This window comes from Chenopodium album, chromosome 14, assembly GCF_948465745.1.
Source record: "Chenopodium album chromosome 14, dcCheAlbu1.1, whole genome shotgun sequence".
Taxonomy (NCBI): domain Eukaryota; kingdom Viridiplantae; phylum Streptophyta; class Magnoliopsida; order Caryophyllales; family Amaranthaceae; genus Chenopodium; species Chenopodium album.
In genome coordinates this window covers 8,154,564-8,181,018 of record NC_137847.1, presented here as the reverse complement: position 1 = coordinate 8,181,018, position 26,455 = coordinate 8,154,564, and the positions used below count along the sequence as shown (strand labels likewise).

Here is a 26,455-nt window from a genome sequence, read left to right as displayed (position 1 = left end):
ATAAAAAGTTAAAATTTCTAACAATATCTCACTCCAAATTTAACACTACGTACATATTAATCATACTAGTACAACCTAGTCAAAGTTAAGTTATTTGCCCCATGTGAATAGTGTGTCAAATTTTCAAGAATTGAGGTAATATAAGATTTGTGTTAGGGAAATTAATTGATAGACCAAAAATAAAAATATTGAAATTCGAAATCAGCCTTCTTCAGCTCATGTTTTAACTGTACTACTACAGCATGTTTAACCTTATTTTCAAAGAGTCCTCTCCCAAGAGTCCCAACTAGCGAAGTACGAATATAACAAACATGGCTAATTATTCAAAAATATTTGAGCCCCAAATCCCAATCTTCACATTCAGAACCCTTTTGTATTTCTATTGATTCCGTTTTTGGGTTCAAGAATACATAATTAAAGTGAAATGTGAAACTCAACAATCAAAATTGCAAGCATAACTATATGGACACTTCATGATTCATAATTATCCTGCAAGCTGCTACAAAAATCATTACCACCTAAACGTTCCTTTTACATATCGGGATCCGAGATTAAGATGAGAGCACAGCCATAACATCAGATGCCCGAAGCACTATGTAGTCAGAACCTTCTTTGCCCTTGAACTCACTTCCTGCATACTTGGAATACATCACTGTGTTTCCTGGTGAAACTGACAATGGTTTTCTGTTTCCCTCCTCATCCAAGGGACCAGACCCAACGGAAATCACCTGTTCCACAAAAAATTTGTAACCATTAAGAAATAGGTGGGACTAACACCCTCACCGGGCCACCCCTAAACTCCTAAAGAAAGGAAGACATAAACAAACACAAGTGAGATTGGAGATAATTACAGTGCCAATTGAGGGCCTCTCCTTCGATGCCTCCGTCAACAATAAACCTCCTGCAGTTTTCTCTTCAGCCTCAGCAACCTATAAGTTTAGGCACCAATAGTATTCAATAAAACATTCAGCTTCCATCAAAAGTACGAGAATTATAAAGAAAAATGCATGCTCCATTCAATTAAATCTCACAACGGTTAGAAAAAGATGGAATATTTGCAAACATGTAAATCCAAGGATGATGGAGTCAAGCAATTGCTTCATTCCAAATCCCTTTGGATTATCATATAGGCACAGACCAAAAGTAATAAACCCCTTTTAAGTCTATTTTCTAAATCATCGGACTATTGATAACATTAGATACTGCACCGTTGAATCCAATAGTTTTTCAGGTAATAAAGTCACCATCTGATTGTGCCAAAACTAAATACATGCAATTTTCTTGTATTGCTCATACATCTAATCAAATGATTAAAAAAAGAAACATAACAAAACATGGCAGGTGATAGTGATGAGATAAATCACCCAAGGGGAGATTTCACAAATAAGTAGTACTTGTATAAAAATTGATAATACGGTACTCAAACACTGACCTTAATGAGAACTCTCTCATTCAGAGGCTTAAGATCCTTTATTTCATCTGTCTCAAGAATGCCAATAATGTCGTCTTCCTTCAATAGCAGATGGTTTGTCCCATTAAACTCCAGCTCAGTCCCTGCATACTTGGAATATACTACCTGGGTACCGGTCTGCACCAAGTGAAGAAGATAAGAAAACATTTGTCAACCAGCAAACAAAATGTATTAGCACCAAAAAAACATTTGTTAGTCATATAAGTAGTTACCTTGACACCGATTTCTACTTTGTTCTTCCCAATAGTCCTGCCCTCTCCAACAGCTACCACTTCGCCAGATTGGGGCTTAGTCACAGCTGTTGAGGGTAGCAATATTCCACCAGAGGTCTTCTCCTCTGCTTCTTTGATCTTGATTAACACTCTATCAGCCAGAGGCTTAATTTCAGTATACTGTTCAATTTGATCAACACAATGAGTAGATCAGTAATTTATCAAACTTTAGTAGAAAACTTGTTTTTCATTAGGCAATAACAATCTACACAATACTTAAGGACACTTTTTGACATCCAAAAGTGCTACATGCCTACAAGTGTCACTACCCGACTATGTAGTATCCAAGAACAAAACTTACACCAAAAGTTCATGATCAATCTTTCTTGTTTATATCAATATTAGTGTATTTTTTGAAAGAAAAAAAATAATAATAAATAGCACCTAACATTCAACCTCAAATTACATGGAAGCCTTGTACAATTATGCCAAGGAATGGGGTTAGTACTTAGTACAAACTTAACAGCAGCTAATAACCTAATTCTAGCAAATATAAATTTACACTATCATTTATAAATATACTCCATTCATAGTTTCAGCAAATAATGGTCTAAAATTAGAATTCAGCTATTAAACACCAACAAAGAACGTTTATAATTTCATGGACAACTATAATTATACGTTCAAAGATAGAAAACTTTGGGGCCAATAACATCAATAATGGATAGTAGTCAACAGACTCAACACAAGCTATCAACAAGTCACAAAGCGAGAAGCCAAGGCACCTCTTAATGCAGAGCAGTATATTATACAACTGATCAGAGATTTACACAGAATAGACGATGAAAATATATGTATCTTAAACTTCAACAACCAAAAAAAAAAAAAAAAAAAAAAAAGGCATATATACTATACCAGAGCACCCAAAATCTAGACTGCCCCTAAAATTAACAAAACTCAGTTGACAAAACATCTACAAATTACAATAATTTACTACTTTAGAGACCTTAAAACAACTCTTCACTAAAAAGAATGACAGGAAGTCTCTCCTCCTAAAACGTCACAATCAAACAGCTCTAATTGGGGGATTGCTTTTGCAGCTCAACAATTTAAACTTTAAAATCATCGTCTACCAACACACCCTAATGCACGGCTAGACGCCTAGAATCACATCAGCTTGCACCAACCTCGTAGGAAAGAAAAAAATGAATGCATGGAAACAACAGACTTTAAAATCATAACGCTTCATCCTCAATTATACTACCATCCAATGCATTCAATAATGTTGAACAATTAAAACAAATATTTCTACACTTCATCATTGCCTCTAGAAAACATCAAATTGAATACTTATTCCCCAATTATCCTCCATCAAATGTAATCACCAATTTAGAACATTCAAGTCAACAATTATCAAACTTCGTTATTGTTTCTATCAAACATCAAATTGTCTACTTAGTTGCAATAATTCCTTCATCCAATGAAATCACAAATACAAAATACTCAACCTATTCAATTCAACATCATTGCTAGCTTGACAACGACAACGACAACGACAACCAACATATATAATCATGCCACAATCACACCTAGAATCCTTAACAGGAAAATGTCAAGTAACATTCCAGTAATTATAACAGTTCTTGGACGACAAATCACATGCAAAACTAACTTACCAAAATATGAAAATCAGCCAAATTAAATGAAGCAAAGTACCTTAGGGGCAACAACAGTAGCAGCTTTAACAACGAGAGGGCGGAAAGACCTCTGGCTAAGCCCTTGTCTCAACGGAACAAAGGCGGCAACTTTAAGTGATGAAGGCCTAAACCGTTCAAAAGTGGGTAAACTCCTGCTTGAAACAGTTGCTGCTGTAAGCTGGGCTGCTGCCATTTTCCTGCTTCCATAATTCAAAAATAGCAACAAAAAACATTATTCCACCAACAATAATGCAGAGCATATACAATACAATACAATCCACAATTCAATTTTACCAAAAAAGAAACCCCATTAGCAATAATGTGCAGATAAAATTGAAATTCAGCATAAACACACCATCCCACTAGCAAAAAAATTGAAGAGAATTACTATACAATACAATACAATACAACCCACAATTCTGAAATTAGTAAATTAAAATTCCATTAACCCACTAACAATAATAGGTAGCAAATACTTTGTAATCGAACAATACTACCCACAACATAAAATTGCCTAAAAACCCCATTAACCCATTAGCAAGAATGAGCAGAAAAAATTGAAATTAGCTCAAATAATACACATTAGTGAGCACATACTATACAATGACACCCAGAATTCAAACATAGCTGATTAAAAAATCCTCATTAATCAATTAACAAAAACAAGCATAGAAATTCATGCATATTGTGCAACAATTTCATCCAAGAGAAAAACAGATGATTAAACATGTAATTGATATATAATGAATGATTAAAAACCTCTTTAATTGATGAACAGAGATGTGAAAGAGCGAAGTGAGTGAGTTGAGAAGGAGAGAGAGTGTGATAGATTAGATGATGGAAGGATAATGAATGAAACCCTAGAAGTTTCAAGGAGATTGTTTTGTTTTTATGTTTTAAAATTGGTTAAAGAAGAGAGTTCTAGAATTGTAACGTTGGGTGGGTGGGTTGAATGGTTTTAATAGATGGGTTAATGTTAATTGGTCTTTGGATGGGCTTGCATTTCTTGTCCAATTCTCAACTTATTGTTTATTTTATTTAACATCCATTGGAGGTATGGTTGTACGGGCACATCATACGAAAATATAGTGAATTGGTCGGGTTTGGATTGGTTATGGATGGATCGGTCACATCGGATTTGTGTAATGATTGGTCTACATCGAATCGGATTGGTTTGAGATTTCGAGTCAGTTCATATTCGGTGTAAAAAGATAAAATTTTTAATTATATTTTGGTTAGAGTCGGTTTCAACTCATGTTATGTTAGGGGGTTAATCTTAGTTTGGTTTGAGTCTGCATCAGTTGGGCCAAGTTTTTTTTTAGGATTTGGGTCGAATTCGGATCGGTTGAGTATCAAGTTCTGATTGCATGACTAGAGTACTTTGAGTCACTCTAGGTAGCGTGTCTTAAGTTAGATCGAATTTGAACGGCCGAGGCTGTGAGAGTATGTTTATAAATAAACTTAAAGATTGAAAAAAGCCTCGTCTTTGAATCAAGGTCGGAATCTCAAAAGTCTAGGGGTCTATGTCAAGTTTGAATAAAGAAATTACGAGTTCACCTAGATTTGTATAGGCTTGACTAATAACAGGTTCGATAAAATTTTATTTGAGTTAACATTACAAGGAGTAGGAATTGATTTTTTTAAAAGTAAAAAAGAAATTAAATAGATATATGTGAAATGACAATTTTATTTAAGAACAAAGTTTTTAAAAGAAAATTAGAGTAAGGCCCTGTTCACTTCACCTTATATGAAGAACTTAAATTATTTTTGTTTTCTATTATAATTATTCTTTAAGAAAACTGAATTTTATTGAATTGAACTTACTTTTACTGAAAAGGGCCTAAGACTTTTATTTAGGTTAAAGGGATCGGAGTAATTTTAGAGAAATGATTAGGCCTTTGATCAAATTTATCCTTTTTGCTGCCGATTTCCAACCAATAGTTAGGCCTTTGATCTCATCTTATATTAGAGATGTGGTTTGTTCTATCTTATTCTAAGTTTTTAAACTTTTATCATAGATATCTTCTCAAAATCGTACACCTTAGATGATTTATTTTTTTATTATTATTTTTATTTTTTTGATATCTTCCAAAGATTTTCCACAAAGAACATTCTAAAGGATGTTTATACAACTTAGTTATTTTGAGTGAAACTCTAATACGAGTATTGGAGTTATGTAATTGCTTGTACTCAAGGCTATAGGAAAGCATCGTAAATATGACAAATCAAGAAATTAACGAAAATAAGCTTGATGATGTTAAATAAAAGACAATAACATTCTATAAAAATATAATTAACCCGCTAATATCTCTAATAACAATGACGAAAGTAAATACTAATATGGTTCATACTTATAATTGCTTAAAGAATAATTTGTAACTCCTAAAAACTAAAAATAATTGGCAAAAATTATAATTAACAAACGAGCTCCACGGCAAGTCTCTTGGTTTTGTCTCCACAACTTGAAGCCACACCAAAAGTCTTCTCAGAGACATCCACTAGACAAAACTCTTTGCCAACGCAAGCCTATCAAAATTAAAAACCGAAGTTAAAACTCGTATAATAATTAATAATAATAATAATAATTCTAATTCGTATTATGATATGTAACGTGAAAAATATTTGTACCTTAGTAAGGATGCTCTTAGCATCATTGGCACTTTCACAAGAACCTTTCTCAAAAGAGCCACAAAGTCCTTGAGGTGCACCAAAACTAGCGAATTTTATACCAGAAATTGGCCTGCCTTCACACGACAACGCTAGCAAATTTCCCTCGTATGCATTCGCGCAAGCTCCTCCTGCACGGACGGTCTTGAAGTTAACTCCTGTTGGGTTACCTCCGAGTTCCTCGAATAGAACAAGGGTGTTCACGTCACCCCTTAGGAAAGACCGTGGTACATGGTACCTACATATATGTAACAAATAAAACAATTAACATAATGAACGTCTATACATAAGTGGTATACTAGATAGAAAGACGCAAATTTACTCTGTTTGGATGGGTTTTCCACAATTGGTGAGGCACTTGTTGTTATCATATTCACCGCGGTAGTCACAAGGTTCGAGTGTACAACCGTCATTGTCCGATACATAGCTAGGCCAATACCTCCCAATGCTCAATCCGTTCACCCAAGCTTCTCCCTTGCCCATGCCACTTAAGTCCACCACGACGGGGTCTGTTCCCAATGGTGGCTTGAATGTCGTCTAATTAAACACGATCATCAAGCACAATTAGTTATATTTCACATGACAAGTTACATACATGTAACAATAATAATTAGAATAGATAAGACGAATTAATTAATTAAAGGATTGCGCGTGTTATTATTACCTTGTACCATATCATTCGAGTGTTAATGGGCATGCCATGGCTAGTCCTCCACTTATTGACATAAAGTGATTTTTCGCTATAGAGATGATCATGATCGAGGCCTTCCAAACCAGTGTGGTATGTCCAAGCATGGTTAGATAAGTCCTTGAGCACAGCCCCTTGCTTTCCTACTAACTTCACTGGACCGGTTATTCCGACTGGTGTCAAGTCATAGAATGAACCATAGTTCTACAAGCAAAAGATTTACAAACTTAGGTTTAATTTACATGCAACAACCTATATATATTTGCAATTTTGTATGCTAATAAAATGTGTACTACACCTTAAGTCCAACCGTGGCACTAAGGAGTGCAATTATGTTCTTCCCACTTCTCAAATTGACCTTCTTCTCAAAAGTGTAGACATAGTTAGAAGTGTTAACATATTCGTATCCTACACGAAAATTAGAAAAGAAACAATTAGATTGCATTACATAGTTATATCGGCTTAAAATCAAGTGAATATAATCATCATGTAACGAAATTAGTATCAATTTTTACCTAGTTCGTGGCCATTAACATAAACATGTAGAACATGAGCACTTGAATTGATATTAAGCTTCACGTCGCCATTACTCAAAAGTGGATCATTTTTCTCAAGGTGGAAACTAAGCAATCACAATTCGAACCACAAAAGCATATATTAGTTCCAATATATATCGATAGATCTAGATAATATCACAACGAAATTTAATTTTTGTACAATACTTACGTCGTAATGTACCACAAGTAGTCACTTGAGTCGTTAGTAACCGCCTTTTGTTCAAGGAGAACATCCCTGGCAAAGTCACCTTTACCGCCTTTGGCAAACTTACCAATTCTTTCATGCGTCCAACTCCAAGTAAGAGCACTTGGTTCTTTTTCAGCTCCATTAGGTATTTTTGCCACGATGTTAGTTTGTGTATTCACCTATAATCAATCAAATCGATGTTAATTAACTAATTTGACCTAATAGTTATAAAATTCGCGCTATATGTGAATGTGCACGTTAGTAAAGTCTCACCTTAGCGGTATTGTACACTTCATTCTTGCAATCAGGAAGGATACTAACGGACCAAGCAGGAATTGTGAAGTTTTTGCCGTTGTATGTTATTGTTGCATCATTGGATGTGTTATCGTTGTTAATAAAACAACTCGAGATCACACTAGTCTTGTAAGTTGTCACCTAAACATATTAAAATTACAACAAAGTTAAATATATAGGTCTAATTTCTAATGCAATTCATATTAGTAAACTTTAGGTTTAATTATTTGTGTACCGTAACATTGTTGCCCAAATCAGTTTTGGTAATATCTCCATAAGTGAGAACTTTTTCAATCGAGTGCAACACTTCATGAAGTTCCTTGAGATGACCCCACTTAGGTTGATTCAAATTTCCTACATTACGAATCATACAAATTAAACACATAAAATTGTTAATTCTTCAATTGATTTCTTAGAATTACTAGACATGTATTATGTTGTTCATGAATTAGGGTTAGATACCGTATTCATCGAGGGGTGCATCATAGTCGTAGCTCGTAGTGATGTACGGACCACCGGTAGTTCTTCCAAAGTTTGTTCCACCATGGTACTAAAATTAGAATCACAAGTTATTAGCTATATATGGTAACAATTCATTAAATTTTCGAGCACGTACGAATTTTCGAGAAATCGTTTATTTACCATGTAGTAATTTTGTACAGTGCCTCCTGTTTGGAAGAACCGTGCAACTGCATAGGCAACATCTTCAGCTGTCCTGTGTGGAAGTTTACCTCCCCAATTTTTGAACCTATAATTTCACGTTAAATTAACATAAAAATATAATTCATATTTTAATTTTGAACATTATTTAGTATAGTATATAACATAATTAAACATTATAATAAGTTATATAATCAACTAACCAGCCGGTCCAATTTTCGGTCCATATCTTGGGACTGTTGGGATTGTTTGGAGTGAAATCGTGACAATACCATCCATTGCAAGTATTAATCTGATTTTAGAGAAATAAATGTAATGTGATTATGAGATTAGATGCTAATCATACTATTAAATTGGAAATAATAAATTTGTTGATTTGGTAAGATTTTATAATGTGTACCATTGGTTGGGGTGCGTCACTTTGTTGGCACATAATCCATGGGACTCCAACGTTTTGAGCTACGGCCATCTTTGCACACCAATTGATGTATCTTTTTCCGGCATCTCCATAAGGATCCATAATATTGCCGTATTCATTCTCAATCTATCGTCATTAAAAGAGAAATAAAACAATTCTTTAGCATGTAAAATCTACAAATTCTTATATTAGACGGTCTAACAAGGATATATACTAATTGAGACCATGTTTTATCCTTTAATAAATTCGGGTTAGTCCATAGATAAACGAACCTGGGTTAGGATAATCGGGCCACCTTCAGGGGCTAAAAGGTTCTCCTTTTTCACCATATCAACAATCAATGTTGTGAAAGTTTGCATTTCATCCTGTTAAAATTTGTGATAATTATAGCCAAAGAAAAGAATATTTGCATGTCTAAAAAAGAATATGCATGATAAATTGACTAATTAAGGTTTACCATAAACACTTTGTTATCAGTTCGAAGCTGGATCCCAGGCAAGTTGTGCAACCATACGGGAAACCCTCTATTTAAAACAAGACATGTAACATATATTAGAGTCGTAATATAAATTATTCAATACTCCTATTAATAAGATTTAGTTGTCGCATTACTAGTTCTAATAGTAAAAACAATGTATGTCTATATATCCTAATATTTATAGATATGTATTTACCCGTAATTCCATTCAGCACAAGCGTATGGACCAATACGAAGAATAGCATATAGTCCAGCCTCTTTAATGGTCTTTAGGAACCTTATAAGGTCGTTCCTACCAGTGAAATCGTACTGCCTTCGAACTGGTTCATGTGCATTCCAAAACACATACGTTTCGATGGCATCAAGACCTCCCTCTTTTGCTTTTCTGATTAAATCCGGCCACATCTATCCCAAAAAAACATCAATAAAATCATCATAAAATAGCTTTATAAAATATATATATATATATATATATATATATATATATATATATATATATATATATATATATATATATATATATAAAAGAAAATTAATTGTCACGTTGATAGTGTACCTCAGGAGTACTTCGAGGATAATGGATGGAACCCGAGAGTATGATCTTACGCTCTCCATTGATGAGAAGAGCGCGACCGTCATGAGAAACAACCGTACCTAATGCTGAAGGTGTAACACTAAAAATCGTGACAATTGCTAAGAGAAGAGAAATCGTATGAATCTTCATCTTTTTCTTTTGATGAGAAAACACACGTAAAATTGATGATTGAACGATGAAGAATAAGGAATTTTGAGCTAATATTTATAGGCAGTTAGATATCATAAGATTTTTTTTATAAATATTATCCTTAATATCTATCTACTTTTATTAGCATATAAACCTGGATAATTTATCCAACTAGATAAAACATCAACATAGAATTCTATTTTGCCTGTAACTTTATCCTCTAATTTGGTAATTACTACGCATTACTTAATCTATAGTAGTATATTATCCTGTATTATATATCTCTTCGTGTGTATTTAATTATAATTTGGTTTCTTGTCAAAAAAAAATAATAAAATAATAATACGAGTGATAATAATTTGGTCTTTTTATTTTTATTTTTATTTTTATGAGGGTTTATTTTTTTATTATCCTAATTAATTTAATTAATAAAAAATTCCTTTAGTAGATAAATTTAAAATTTTATTTAATTTTAATGGATTAATTTAAAAATATGTTTGTAAGTTAAGAATTTAAAGTTAATTTAATAAATTTTAAAAATATGTGATACAAATAAATCGGAAGATTGTCTCTTCATCCATCAACCAACCAAAAGAATTTTTTTTAAAAAAAAAAATATAAAAAAATTCTCTCTTAAATTAATTCCTCAAAATCCTCATTATTTTATCTTTTGGTACTTTGCAACATATCAGGAATACGACTTGTAATCGTATTAGAATTGTGTTAGTTTCCTATTACTGTACTAATTATGAGTTCGTCTTTAGTCAAGAAATTAAACATCTTAGATATATAAAATTATCAAGGCTATAACTTATAAGACTCTCCTAGTATGTACTTCGTATATCTTAGTATTACATCCCATTTAAAAAACTATTTTTCAAATTGAATCATAAAAAGTGGTTGATTGTTACCTAAAATCTAATACATTAGTACAGTTTATTAATACATAGTACATTAGTATATAAGATTTTTTTTTTTTTAAAAATATATATATATAAAAATATATATATATATAAATTCTCTCTTAAATTAGTTCATTATTTTATCTTTTGGGACTTTGCAACATATCAGGACTACGACTTGTAATCGTATTAAAACTGTGTAAGTTTCCTATTTTACTATTGTCTAATTATGAGTTGGTGTTTAGTTAAGAAATTAAACTGTCTTACATATATAAAATTACCAAGGCTATATAACTTATAAGAGTCTCCTAGTATGTACTTTGTATATCTTAGTATTTCATCCAATTTAAAAAAATATTTTTCAAATTGTATCATACACTAGCCGTTTATGAATACATAGACATAAAATTAAAAAGTGATTTGTTATAACACCTTTACTTTATCATCAGATTAATAGATTGTAAATAAACACAGTCGTATATATATATATTTTTATCATATGTTTCCAAATAAAAAACAAAAACAAGATTCAGAATTCAAATTTCTGATGTTAGAATCATCATCATCAAATTCTGGGGTTGCAAAAGTATCAGATCTACCAGGTAGCATATTGATCAACATCTTGGGAAGATTACCCCTAAAAACGGTAATCAATTGCAAGTTTGTCTGCAAATCATGGCGATCTTTAATCTCGGATTCTTATTTCTACCAAGTATATTCTCATCATATGCCAACAACTGTATTCCTTAAAGTTAAAGAAACGTCATCTTCGCTGCAAAAACTAGAAAAAATTTCTGTAATCGATCGGCAAAGTTGTGGCATTGCTAAGATGCAGCTTACAACGAATTCTCGTGATCATATGGTTGGTATTCGAAATATGAACATTCAACTCGGAAATGGGTGTAATGGGTTGATCTGTTTGAGGGGGGTGAAAACCGGAGAGCCGAGTTTGATTTGGAATCCAATCACGCGTCAAGTGATTGTCGTCCCGAAACCCGCCACCACTGCAGACGATAATAACGTGGTGGCGGGTTTCGGGCTCTGCGGGCGTACCAATCGTTACAAAGTGCTCCGCATCTTTCACAAGAAAAGAGACCCGCCGTCGAAACGACGGGTCGAGATATATGATCTTGGAACGGGGAATAAATGGAGAGAAATTGGGGATGCCCCATTTCCAATCTATTCGAGTTCTTGAACTCAGAACTCTGAAAAATTACAGAGAAAATAGAGTAGATAGGAGAGAAATTTTTATTAGAAAAAATCTGATGATCTCATACAAGCTAGCTGATATATATAGCATACATCAGGAAAAAGAATCTCTAACAAACTCTATGCATCACCCAAAGCGTGGGAATCTAATCATAACAGAATATTGCCAGCTCATACAACTTGTAACAGAATTGTAACTGAAAGGTGCCAGCTCATTAATTCTGTTCTTAAGGAAATGCTGCTGTATCATCTTCAGCTTGATCAAAGACTGTATGCTGCAATGAATGATCTTGATCTTCTGCTGTAAGCTCATCACGATCATCTTGATCATGATTCTCATTACCCCCCCTCAAGCTAGGAGGTGGCTGAGAAAAAGTCATCCCTAGCTTGGACAAAAGCTCATGAAGATGAGGAGAAGGCAAAGACTTAGTGAAAAGATCTGCAAGCTGATCTTTAGTAGGGAGATAAGTAAGCTCAATAAGGCCCTGCAACACTTTATCCCTTGTAAAATGACAATCAAGCTCAATATGCTTGGTTCTTTCATGTTGAATAGGATTTTTGCCCAAGTGAATAGCAGAAAGATTATCAACATTCAGCTTAACAGGTTTGAGGTCTGTAACCCCTAAATCTTCCAATAACCTGACAAGCCAAGTGATCTCATAAGATGCAGCAGCCATAGCCCTATATTCAGCCTCTGTAGAAGACATAGAAAGAGTAGTCTACTTCTTAGATTTCCAGGAAACAGGACTTTTGCCAAGTAACATGAGATATCCAGTGACAGATCTTCTTGTATTGGGACAAGCTGCCCAATCAGAATCTGAATACCCTTGTAGAGTCAGCTGTTGAGAAGAAGCTAACAAAATTCCTTGACCAACAGTACCAGCTACATATCTCAAAACATGAATCAAAGCTTGAACATGCTGAAGCCTTGGAGACTGTAAAAATTGACTAAGAGATTATACTGCAAATGAAAGATCAGGTCTAGTGTGTGTTAGAAAATTTAATTTTCCAACCAAACACCTGTATTTGCTTGGATCACTGTAGAAATCACCATCTTCAGCAAACATCTTTAAGTTGACAGGCAAGGGTGTTTTAGCAGACTTAGAGACATCAAACTCACAGCTCTCTAGTAACTCTTTAGTGTACTTTCTTTGGCAAAGAATGAGTCCATTAGAAACCCGAGCAATCTCAATACCAAGGAAGTAACTAAGTTCACCCAAGTCTTTGATGTTGAACACACTATGTAAATGCAGCTTCAAATCATCCAAAACAGAACTATTTGTGCCTGTCAAAATGATGTCATCAACATAAACTGCAGCAATGCATATATCAACATCTGTTTTGTAAATAAACAGTGAGTAATCATTCTTATTCTGGACAAATCCTTTCTTCTGCAGTTCTGAATTCAGTCTTGAGAACCACTGTCTGCTAGCTTGTTTCAGCCCATACAGTGATTTCAGCAGTCTGCAAACCTTGTTCTGAGGATTAGGAAGACCTTGAGGCATCTTCATATACATTTCTTCATCAAGAGTGCCATGTAGGAAAGCATTGTTAATGTCAAGTTGTAACAATGGCCATCCTTTACTTGCTGCAACAGCTAACAAACACCTGATTGTAGCCATTTTAACCATAGGTGAAAAAGTTTCATCATAATCTAAACCATATTTCTGAGTATATCCCTTTGCCACAAGTCTTGCCTTAAATCTTTCAACTGTCCCATCCTTTTTTAACTTGATCTTGAACACCCATTTACAGCCAATTGCCTTTTTACCCTTAGGTAAATCTGTCACTTCCCATGTTCCAGTTGCTGCCAAAGCTTCAAGTTCTTTGTTCATTGCAGCTATCCATTCTGGATGTTGAGAAGCTTCAAAGTATGTTGCAGGTTCAGTGTAAGAACAAAGACCACTTATCAAAGCTTTACAAGGTGTAGGTAGTTCCTCAAAACTAACCAAGTTACACCAATGTGGGGAACCAGTAACAACACAAACAAAGTTATCCATCCAACTAGGTCTCTTTATAGGTCTTGATGACTGTCTTTCTGGTATAACAGGCTGGGTTTTTTGTGTTTTGGTTTGGGGTTTAGGTATTTGGATATGTGTTTGGGTTTGTGTTTGGTCATTTTGTTGAGTTGGGGTGCTAGATTCTGAAATAGGAACAGTTGGATCAGAATAATTGTGTTGTCCTGTTCCTGGGCTGTTGTCTGTATTTTGGACAAAAATATCAGGAATTTCAAGATCTGTGGCAAAATTGAAGGGTGTGTGAGCAGGTAAGAAAATAGGATCAGGTTGTTGAGTAGAAGATGTGAAATGGAAGGGAAAATGTTTCTCATGGAATGTAACATCCCTAGAAACAATTATTTTGTTTGTTTCAAGATTGAGTAACTTGTAACCTTTCTGTCCAGTTGGGTAGCCAATGAAAACACAAGGTGAAGCCCTTGGGTCAAACTTAGACCTATGTGTTTTCAAAGTATTAGCATAAGCAAGGCACCCAAAAACTCTTAAATGATCAATACTAGGCTTTGACAAATGCAGCTTCTCATATGGTGTGACAAAACCAATGCTACTCAAAGGCATTCTATTGATCAAATGTGTGGCTGTCAAAAGACATTCCCCCAATACCTTATAGGTAATTTGGACTGGAAAAACAAAGATCTAGCTGTCTCCAAAAGGTGTCTATGTTTCCTCTCCACGACACCATTTTGTTGTGGTGTGTCTACACAACTTGATTGATGAAATATCCCATACTTCTGATAAATTGAAAGAATTCTACCCTCACACAATTCTTTGGCATTGTCAGTTCTTATAGACTTGACTTTCACCTCAAACTGATTTTGGACAATTCCAAACAAATAATCCAAAATGTCAACAAAATCAGTTTTATTTTTCATTAAAAATGTCCAAGTATGTCTTGACATATCATCAACTACAGTAAGAAAATAAGTACATCTGTCATGTGTCATAGCCTTATAAGGCCCCCAAACATCTATGTGCAACAAATCAAAGCACTGACTACACTTAGAACTAGAAATAGGAAAGGATTTTCTAGTTTGTTTAGCCATTGGACAAATCTGGCAAACAGAATCTATACAGCACTTAGAGGGAAGACTAGCATTCAAATAATGCAGCTTATTGAATGGTAAATGTCCTAGCCTTAGATGCAAGAGTTTAGCTTCTTCAGCAACTGCCATATTCACAGTCAAACTGCTCTCCACATTATCCTTATCAACAGCATAAAGACCAGATTCCAAGTTACCAAGAACCAGGGAATTTTTCTGAGAATCCTGGATCATGCATTTGTCATGAGTAAAAACAATTTCACAACTCATATCTTTACACAGTTTATGTGTAGAAATTAAATTGAACTGTAAATTTGGAACATGCAAAACATTTTTCAATATTATGCCATTACCAAACCTAACAGTTCCAATATGAAGAACCTCAACCTTTTTGCCATCTGCTACTGTGATCTTATTAGGCAATTTATCAAAAGGAACATATGAATCAAAGAGATCTAGGCTTGAGCATATATGATCAGTAGCTCCACTATCTATGATCCATTTAGAATCTAGACAAGTAATAAGACAAGTATTATTACCTGCCATGTTAGCCATTCCAGCTATATTTCCAGCATCATCATTTTTGTTCTGCTTAATGAAACTTAAGAACTGATTAAACTGTTCCTTAGAGATGTGAGTTGTATTAGAATCTTCAGTATCTGAACCATCCTCACCATAAACCACAACAGCTACTCTTTTTCCTTTTGAGAACCTTCCTTGATTTGGCCTAGGAGGATAGCCTTTCAGTTTGTAACACTTGTCAATGGTGTGATTAGTCATTTTACAGTGTTCACAAAACAAATTGCCTTTCCTGTAACCTCCAGCATAAGTCTGTCTCACATCAGAACCAACTGATGTATGAAATCTCTGATTATCACCGGTTGCAAAAGCCATGCCTGAGTGTCTATTATACACATCAGTGATCTCCTTCTGCCTTTCATCTTGAATCAACAAATTGTAAGCAGCTGAGATAGTAGGTAGAGGATTCATCATCAAGATGTTAGTTCTAACACTTGCATGCTTAGGATCCAGTTTCATAAGAAATTGAATCAACCTTTCATCCTGCTGTGTCTTCAAAAACTTTTTAGTCAAGTTACAGGAGCAACCATTACATGAACATACAGGTATAGGATTTGCTGCACTAATCTGATCCCAAACACCTTTGATTTTAGTGAAATATTCTGCAACTGATGAATTATCTTGACTGATCTGACCTAATGATTGCTGAAGAGAATACAATTGAGGTCATGAGATAATGGAATACCTATCTTCCAGATCCTTCCAGATCTCATGTGCTGTGGTAAAATAGAGAACACTCTTAGCAAGAGTATTGTCCAAAGATCTCAACAGATAGGAAATAATCATGTTGTTGCATCTGGTCCAAGCATTGAATTCTGCAGCAGTAGAATCTGGTTTAGGCAAAGAACCATCAATGAAAGCCATCTTGTTCTTCATAGAAAGAGCCAAAACCATGCCTCTCTTCCAATCTGCATAGTTTTCACCATTGAATTTTTCAGAAACTAGAGAAACTGTTGGATTTTCACTCGGATGAATATAGTAGACTGAGCTTGGATCTGCAGTAACATTTGGAGTAGAATTGACTGATTCTCCCATAATTTAAAAAATCAGACGAAAAATAGGAACAATTTGATCAAAAAAATGGAAATCTGAGTAAGAATTTAGCACAAAACTCCTTGAATTTTGGCTGGAAAATAGAAATTGATGCTGGAAAAGTGTTTGATGATTGTTGATCAAACAAAATATGCGGAAAAATTAGCAGGAATTCTTCTGCTCTGATACCATATTCGAGTTCTTGAACTCAGAACTCTGAAAAATTACAGAGAAAATAGAGTAGATAGGAGAGAAATTTTTATTAGAAAAAATCTGATGATCTCATACAAGCTAGCTGATATATATAGCATACATCAGGAAAAAGAATCTCTAACAAACTCTATGCATCACCCAAAGCGTGGGAATCTAATCATAACAGAATATTGCCAGCTCATACAACTTGTAACAGAATTGTAACTGAAAGGTGCCAGCTCATTAATTCTGTTCTTAAGGAAATGCTGATGTATCATCTTCAGCTTGATCAAAGACTGTATGCTGCAATGAATGATCTTGATCTTCTGCTGTAAGCTCATCACGATCATCTTGATCATGATTCTCATTACAATCCCCTCAACAATTCCTGGCTTTTTCATCAATAATACACTTCATTGGAATTTGGACAAAAATAATAAACAAAATGATGTTAATGCTGACAATAATGATAGTCTAAATGAGCTTATTTGTGGATTTGACTTTGTAGAGGAGAATTTCAAGGCGATTAAAGCACCACCAATATTTTCATTACACACGAAAAACAATTATCATTGGTCAAATTTGGGGATCATAGGCAATTTCCTTTCAATATGTGCGATTGATGCAAAGGCATTTAGGCCGGATATACAAGTTTGGGTGATGGAGAAATACGGCGTGCCAGAATCATGGGCTCTAAGGCTCTCGATTAGGGACTTTTTCATCGATTGGTGCAACCCGTACCGGTGTATTCAAGTGATCAATATTCTTGACAATGATGAGATACTAATGTTGTGTGCTAATCGTTTTGTGAAAGCTTATAATCTCCGGGAGAGGCGGATTCGGACAGTCAAGATTTTCGACTTTCCGGTCATTGCTCATGTGCCTAGCTTTGTCTCCCTGGAGGATGTCTTGAGGGAGCACCCATGGGGATCGGGCTAGATCATTGAATTGAATGTGAGATATTTGTAGGAAAAAATAGGTGTGCCTTTGTTTTTAACTAGTTATTAGCCGGGCGAAGTCTCGAATTGTAAGTTTGATCGAAATTAAATTTAGAAAGTTAATGTTCAACAATATTTTTAATACAATATTTTTGTAAAATTTTGCATCAATATATATAGGATAAATCAAATGTATATTATTTTGAATGAAGTGTCCAAAACTAACCCGATCAGGTCTGATTCGAAAATAAAAATCAATTTAAATTTCGACTCGTATAGACACAATCACACAATAATTAAGCATCACTCAACATTGAAATACCTCATTGAACCTGATCCGGATACTCGAATTGACACCTCTAATCTTAATATAATGACGTTGCTTTAAATTTATTAGATGCATTCGTTCAAAAAAATGACACTTCGTATTTATTGGAATAGATTAGTATCAAATCCCTATCTTTTAAAAAGTTTGAGATAACTCTTATAAGTGTTTGAACCATTATACCTTTAAAATGTTTATTTACTTATTTGACATCATTAATGGTAATGCCTCTTTTTTGAAATTTTCAGAAAAATGTGTCAGCATCTATATGCCCGGCCTTAAAAATATTTGTTCACATAATTTTGTTCATCAATACTGCCAACAACTTAATTAGTGACATAAGACTAAATCGAAAAAACTCCGCCAGTTGGTTTCCTACTACCAGTCTCAAGCATGCATAAAGGAGGAAAGTTACGGTAGGCTAGTGACGATCAATGTAAAACTTTGTCACGTTGTTTAACATGATTGAGAATAATACTAGAATGAGTGACCTCTTGAAAATTCCTCTCGTTGATTCATGTAGCCGACCTTACTTGTGGATTAAGGACATGTTCTCTTCAACTGTTTTTAGGTACTTATAACTTATTCCTTAATAAATTCAGACCAGATCAGATAGACTAGATCAGAACTTTTAATTATCATTTACTTATTGCTAAATATCGTTAATTGCGTATTACAAAAGATTAAAATTAGATATTTGAAAGTTCATAATGAGACGAATCTAACAAGATCCGTTTTGATAATTCTTTTCTTTATAGATTAGTATTAAAATGCGGTCAAAATTTAGTCAAATTATTAAATCAGATCAGACCATATCAGACTCTATGAAAATCAGACCAAATCTCCTTTTTTTTCAGGTGAAGAGAACAAGTCCTAATGCGTTCAAGCAAGAGAAGTAGAAGACTAAATCGAAAGAGCTCTCAAAGAAGACCAGATATGGCGCCAGCATCGCCCAAATTATATGTCCTTGAATCAATAATCATATACGAAGTAGATTTGTACAATAACTAATTAAAAGCTCATCATCTTGGCCCGACATGATTTGGGCATAAACTTTCGCCTAATTAAGTTTGGGGTTATTAAATAATTCGTGTTAAGCATGATTTTTTAGCCCAATATTTTTTTTTTTTTTTTTTTTTTTTTCATCTTAGCCTCAAAATTCTCGAACCAGCCAGCCCAACCTAAAATTAGTTGAATTGGGTAACTATTTTTGGCATGAAGGGTCCAAGATCTTTGGGCAAAAGCCCAAGCAATGATGAAAAACAATACAGTACTTTTGTATTTATTTATAATCCCAATTCCAGCTATTTTGTATCTCGGGCATTAACCCAATTTGTTACTTTTCGTGCAAAAAATCTTATGTGGACCTGATGTATAATATTATTGTAGTAAACTCGAGGTTTATATGCTTGTAATTGACGTTATATGAAACGTAGTAACCCTATTTTTAATATAGTAACCTTAATTATAACTTGTTTAACATTTAATATTGTTGTGAGGTTAAACTACAACGTTGTGTTAAACATATGGATCTAGATTTTAAGATAGTAACCTTTATTGATCACTATATAAAAATTTCATTAAAAAATAAAATAACCTCTTATATGTAGCTTTTATAATATTACAATGACTTTTATTTCAAAATTATATATATATAAATATATATATATATATATATATATATATATATATATATATATATATATATATATATATATATATATATATATATAGTGACTTTTTTTTTATTAATAAAACAACTATAGTGTCTCTGATATTAGTGGTTCACAATAAATTATTGTAGACCTGATCCATTTAAGAGTTTATGCTTTTCGTGATCAGCAAAAGTCAACATTATGGAAGTAATAAGTAAATGCTTAATATTTGAAATCATTTTAAAATTTAGGATAAAAATAATTGTCAAAATACAAAATTCGATCTAAAACCGACACCCTTACACTATTTTGGGATAAAAAGTCACGATAAAAATAAAAACCGCAAAAAACTGAAAAGAAACGTCTAAAACTTTTGAGAGAAACGTCTGGAATAATTATTTTTCTTTTGGAATTTGGAAAGTTCGAGGCGTTTCCCCTTAGGATTATACACGTCTTTAAATCCTGCAATAATCTTTCCCTCGGTCAGTGGTGGTTGGTTTGGAGAAGAGAAAGATAAATTGAGTTAGAGGGGTGAATAGTATGTAAAACACGTGAGGGTATGTTCGTTAATTAATGTTTAAAATGTGGGTGCTACATGGTAAAATGTGGGCATCGTTTAACAGCCCCAAATAATAACAGATTGATCAAACATTATTGTTGGTTATTTTAATTGAACAGTTACTAACTATATATATATATATATATATATATATATATATATATATATATTGTGACGATTGAATCTTACTCGGATCGATCTATTTGATAATAATTATCATACAATTAGTTGGTTTAATTTTATCTATTGTTTTATTTAAATTTTTCTATATATTGGACCATCTCTATTTTTAACAAATTAGATTTTGGTATTTTAATATTCTTTTTTAAAAAATAATGATGCAAATTATTTGATTTGTGTAACGTACGCATCGCGTGCATATAAAAGCTAGTTATATTTAATATAATGTCATAGTAGATACCAATCATGTCATGACTCATGAGAGATTGTTATACACACCCGGGAGTACGGTACATTCATGGGTACTTGTTTGTTCATTTGATGATAAAATAAGTAATAATCATCAAAATGAGCAAAAATACTCTTGGGTATACCGTGCACCCGAGTGTATAAAACAATTTCTCATGACTAGCTCATGGGTAGGTTTGCAATCTGTTAGGGCTCGAATAATTTTTGTTTATCATTTATCTATTTTTTAAAGGTAAAATTGTCAGGAACTACTTGCTTAAGATGTTAATTTGTAACTACTCGCTTAAAGGTTTTATAAAAAAAAACCACCCTCAAATTTAAAAAGTTTGGGTAGCACTATCCTTTTTCATTTTTCGGCAACTAATTCCGGCGAATGGGGCCCATTTGTTATTTTTTTTCAAAAAATACATCATCATCCTTGTGTATATTAACCAACTCTCCTCTTCATTGCAAAAACTCAACCTAAAAAATCAATTTTTTGTGAAAATTGCCAATTAAAAAGGAAAAACGATTTGGTTTTCACAAAAATTTGGTTTTTTGGTTGAGTTTTTGCAATTAAGAGAAGGTTGGTTTAAAATATAAGAGGGTGAGTATGTTTTTTCGGACGAAAAATTACAAATGGGTCCATTCATCGAAATTAGTTGCCAGAAAATGAAAAAGGTAGTGCTAAGTTAACTTTTTAAATTTGAGGGTATTTTTTTTTATATATATATACTTTTTAGCGAGTAGTTGTCACTTATTAATTTGTTAAGCAAGTAGTTCATAACAATTTTTTCCTTTTTTAAAATGGGGTTGGTTTATTGTTGCATATTACACAATTTTTTTTCTGATAAAACTTATTAAAAGTTTAACTTTTAAAACATGTTATCGAGACCAATCTAAATAGATAGCATTTACTTATCTGTACTCCTTATATTATGTCTTTGGAGTGATTTACAACGTTATTAAAGGATAGTGTGTAAATTATCCAAGTGTCCCAATCTTAAAGAGATTGAGGGTAGTGGTGGGCATGGGCCGTGCCGGGCCTGCCGTGGGCCGTGCCTAGGCGGGCCATGAACAGTGTCGTGCCGGGCCGTGCCGGCCCACGGTGGAGGCGGGCCGTGCCGTGCCGTGCCGGCCTTCAAGCTTCCCCTGTCCACGGCACGGCACGGCCCACCGTGCCGGTCGTGCCGTGCCGGGCCGCCCGTCGTGCCGGCCACCGTGCCGGCCCACGGCTTACCCTTTTTTCTTTTTTTTTTTTAAAAAAAAAAATTAAAAAAAACTTTAAAAAAACTTGAATTTTTTTTATGAAAGAAAAAATTGAATTGAATAATTATACAATTTAATATTTGAATTTAATAATTATTAAATTTTTTATGGAGTTAAGTTATATTAAATATTGTTTAAATTATATTAATATTTATTGTTCATTCATAATTTACTATATATCATATTATTCATATAACTATATAAGTATTAGACAAAAATTAAATAACAATATAACATATTGCCTCCACCGTGGGCCGTGCCTGCGGGCCGTGCCGGCGGGCCGTGCCGGCGGGCCATTTCACGGGCTCGTGCCGGGCCGTGCCATTTTTTGCTTTTTTTTAAACGCAGCCCGCACGAGGCACGAGGGGCGTGCCGTCGTGCCGGGCCGGGCCACTCAGCGGGCCGTGCCGTGCCGGGCCATCCTCGGGCCGTGCCCGGGCCGCCCGCGTGCTGACCCGGCCCATGCCCAGCTCTAATTGAGGGAAATGCATATATATATTTCTCGTACATATGCTTGTTTTCTAGGCCTGTGTAATGTGCTGTGTTGTAAAGAGAAAATGTATGACCTTATTGAAATCCCAAAGGGAAATGCAGTTATCATTTACATTTATCTTTCAAAATAAGTTTATGGCTATTTATAATATGTTTTGGATTTTTTTAAAAACTAAAACAATTTAAAAATAGAAAGTCATACAACATGTAGAAATGAAATCTAAATTAATAAATACATAAATGAGGTATCAACCCTAAGGAAGATTTTGTTCTCATTAGCTTCTGACGACATACATAAATAAAAAAAACAAACAATTGAACTAATAATATTTGATTTTATTTTATGTATCTGTTAATTTAATCTATTTGAAAGCATATTAAAACCTAAAAAGCAATCGACTATTAGTAAGTATACCTAATGATAGAGTTAAAGTATTATAACAAACCATTAAAAGCAATGGGTAAGATATTCTTGATTGACTAAGTAAATTATCATAGATCTTCCACAAAAACAAAAACAAAAAAAAAAAAAAAAAAAAAAAAAAAAAAAAAAAAAAAAAAAAAAATCAAACAAAAGCATAGGTCAGGCATTAGCTAGTTGATGATAAATACATACCCTAAGACCCAAACTCTCAAAGAAAAGAATTCAGATTGAATTTTTATGAGCTTGAAACTGAGAGGAAAAAGAATGATATCAATAATTTTCTATCTTATATGTAATAAAAATTTTGAGTATTATGATTTATATAATTTCCAAATTTCGTCTAAATATTTTAAATTCCAACACTTTAGGTTAGTAACAACTAACCTAAGTGTTGGAATTTAAAAGCTATCGTATTTGATATCAAAATTTGTTCCTTAATATAATGCTATGATTTATTCTTTTATTATTATTTTTTTATGAAACATATTCTTTATTATTTGTTTTCTCTTAAGCAATAACTCCTGATTTTGTTTTTTTGTTGTTGTTGTTGTTTAGTAAAACAACCCCAAAACTCTTAACCTTGAGAAGAATTGATAGATTGTTTCATGTTTCTGAACCCATATTAGACACAATTCTAGTCTAGTCATACATTTTGTGGTTTTCATTCAAGCTAACTACCGAATAATTGTGTAAAAAAAAAAAAATACTAAAATCAATACCATATATGAAAAATTGAAAAATCTACATATTTTATACGACCTCCGTTTCATATTTTTTGCAACTTTGGAATATTTCATGTCTCACAAATAATACCTCAAAGTTGTAAAAAACATAAAACGGAGGTAGTATATTTATTATACAAACGTACTCTGTATGTAGTACAACTTGCATTATTTTTTTTCCTAGCCATTCACTTAAATTATGCATAATTTGATAATTCAAACATCCTTTCCTTTTCAATTTCACTTCCTTGGAAATTATTGCAAAAACAAAATACCATTAACACTAAAAATTAAGATAGTCAATAGGCATTGAATTGCTTGAAAGTAACATTCATTACTTAGGGTCTGTTCACATTTACTTAATTTCAATTCAGTTCAATTTAGCTTCTAATTTCCCTCTTTTATAAAATATTCATTTCAGCTCAGTTCTATTCAGTTTAGCTCCAATCAGTTCAGTTCAGTTCAGTCCAACTCCAATCAATTCAGTTCAGTAAATGTGAACATGCCCTTAGCTGACTAGGCTCCCAAAACCTCGGGCTCTAACCATTAGAAATACTAAATGACTAGACGAGTAGGAACAAAACCTATGATAAAACAGCCGTGATGTACGACTAGGTTCTCTTTGTAATATCTTATACAAATTGCTTCATCCTTTTCTTTTTACTTGTAACACTTTAATTTTAATTACTATGGAGTATTCACATAGTTCACTTTAACTAGCTTTAGTTAATTACATTTAAGGAAAAATATATGAATCTTATTAGATTCATATGGTTTATACTTTCATAATATAAGATTTTTATAATTTTTATTTTTATAATTTTTACTTATTGATTAAAAAAAAAAAGTTGATTGAAATAGTACAATGATAGGCATGATATATATTGATATGAAAAGTGTTGCAAGTAAAATGAAATAGGACTTTCTCATTTTCTAAATAATTGTCAACGTTTGAATTTGCGGGCGGTTTTTAGATTTGCTAGTATGTTGATGACCATAAGACTAGTATAAATCGACATGTATTTGTAATTTTAAGTGCTAACATGTTGGTTAAGCTTTTATACTTAAATTTAAAGTTTTTTTTTGTGATATGCCTCGCTGCGAGATGATGGCTGGGTTGGTCTAGGGGTGGTGGCGAGGGACTGTCAGGGGATGTGGTGTTTGCTGCCTCTAGAAGAGTGAAGGCCTACTGGCCTCCTGTTATTGCCGAGTGTAAGGCTGCTGCTATGGCTCTACGCTTGGCTAAGTGCTACAACATCACTTACATCATTCTTGAATCTGATTGCCAAGTACTAGTGGATAGGCTTTTCAGGGGAACCATCTACTTCTCTGATTTAGATTTGTTGCTTGAGGATTTTTTGTTTTAGCTCTAATTTCGATTCTATCTCTTGGTGTCATATTATGCGGAAGGGTAATACTATTGCTCATAATTTAGTCCGTATTGTGTCTTTTGGTGTAGGTTAGATTTGGGAGAACCATAGTCTATGTGAGGTTGCTCCATACATTTTGATGGATAAATTAATAATATAAGGCACCTTTTGATTTTCCAAAAACAAAAAAAGAAAAAAAAAATTGTGATAATATTACTTTAAAAAAATATTATAAGAAAGTACCTTATAAAACATAAGTAGTTATAAGAAATTAAAAGTAAAGACAAATTGAATATTTTAAAAGAACACAAACTATTAGTTGCGGACACCCGCACCCAAGTGTTTGTGCGTCCAGTGTTATTTTGCTTTTTCTTTCTCTCTCCTTCTTCTCTTCCCTTCTCTCTTTCTCACTCCTATCCTCCTCCTTTCTAGATCTAAATTACAATCAGATTTTTTACATCGATTGCATAAACAATTATAATTAATCCAAAGGGGTATTGTTTCGAAATTTGCTATTGAAACAAATTAAAATTGATGATTTGCTACGTTTCGAAATTCGTTGGTGGTAATGGCATTCGCGAAGGCCGTGGCTGTTGGTTTGCCTGGATGCGCGGCTGGTCGTGGCTGCGTGGTGGTCGATAGGGGCTGCGGCAGGAGAAGAAGAGATCGAGATCGAGTGTGGTGGTGGGTGGGACTGGTGGTGGCGGTTCGGTGCTGGTGACTGGACTGATGGTGGCTGCTTTTATTGGTGGCGAGAGGTGGGTTCGGTGGACGGTGGTTGTGGGTTCGGTGGTGCTATGGTTGGTGGGTGCGGTGGAGGAGGAAATTAGGGGGAGTGAGTAATGAATTAAAGGAGGAGTTTTGGTGAAATGATTTGTTCCATTTTCACGTGAAAGAGAAAGAGAGGAAGTGGGGAAAGAGGAGAGAGAATGAAATGAAAATGATGTATAGGCTTATTTTGGGTTGGCTTATACATTTATGTTATTGGAGCTAATGCTAATGATACATATAAGCCAACAAATTATATAAATTAGCCATTAAAATGAACATATCAGCCAATTAATGTCTTATATCAGTCAACATTAGGGACTTATAAGATATTAATAAAAAAGTATCAGCCAACAAAAGAAATCTATCAGCTAAAAAAAATACATATAAGCAAATAAGAGCAGTATATCAGCCAACAAATGATACATATAAGCCAACAGAAGGAATATATCAGCCAACAAATGAAGCGTATCAGCCAACAAATAAAGTGTATCAGCCAACAA

General features: G+C 33.6%; 3 protein-coding genes across 3 annotated transcripts; 1 reads left to right on the top strand and 2 right to left on the bottom strand.

Annotated features, from left to right (window-relative positions):
* Positions 1 to 353: 353 nt before the first annotated feature.
* On the bottom strand, positions 354 to 4,296 carry LOC145580011 (20 kDa chaperonin, chloroplastic-like). The gene is made up of 6 exons (XM_081637327.1): positions 4,140 to 4,296; positions 3,400 to 3,577; positions 1,684 to 1,863; positions 1,433 to 1,588; positions 852 to 929; positions 354 to 728 (listed from the first exon to the last, which is right to left on the bottom strand). The coding sequence occupies exons 2-6, from the start codon at positions 3,571 to 3,573 to the stop codon at positions 552 to 554; spliced, it is 765 nt and encodes a 254-aa protein (XP_081493453.1). The 5' UTR covers positions 3,574 to 3,577; positions 4,140 to 4,296; the 3' UTR covers positions 354 to 551.
* Positions 4,297 to 5,795: 1,499 nt separating this feature from the next.
* Positions 5,796 to 10,053, bottom strand: LOC145577708 (beta-galactosidase 15-like). The gene is made up of 17 exons (XM_081635174.1): positions 9,886 to 10,053; positions 9,526 to 9,734; positions 9,309 to 9,375; positions 9,124 to 9,216; positions 8,834 to 8,977; positions 8,637 to 8,725; positions 8,416 to 8,521; positions 8,236 to 8,323; positions 8,009 to 8,127; positions 7,753 to 7,914; positions 7,462 to 7,658; positions 7,251 to 7,357; positions 7,034 to 7,143; positions 6,712 to 6,939; positions 6,370 to 6,584; positions 6,009 to 6,285; positions 5,796 to 5,906 (listed from the first exon to the last, which is right to left on the bottom strand). Exons 1-17 carry the CDS (start codon positions 10,051 to 10,053, stop codon positions 5,796 to 5,798), a joined length of 2,490 nt encoding a protein of 829 aa, XP_081491300.1.
* A 1,449-nt stretch (positions 10,054 to 11,502) lies between these two features.
* On the top strand, positions 11,503 to 12,150 carry LOC145577707 (F-box protein At3g07870-like). Its single transcript, XM_081635173.1, has one exon. It carries the CDS (start codon positions 11,503 to 11,505, stop codon positions 12,148 to 12,150), a length of 648 nt encoding a protein of 215 aa, XP_081491299.1.
* Positions 12,151 to 26,455: the final 14,305 nt, after the last annotated feature.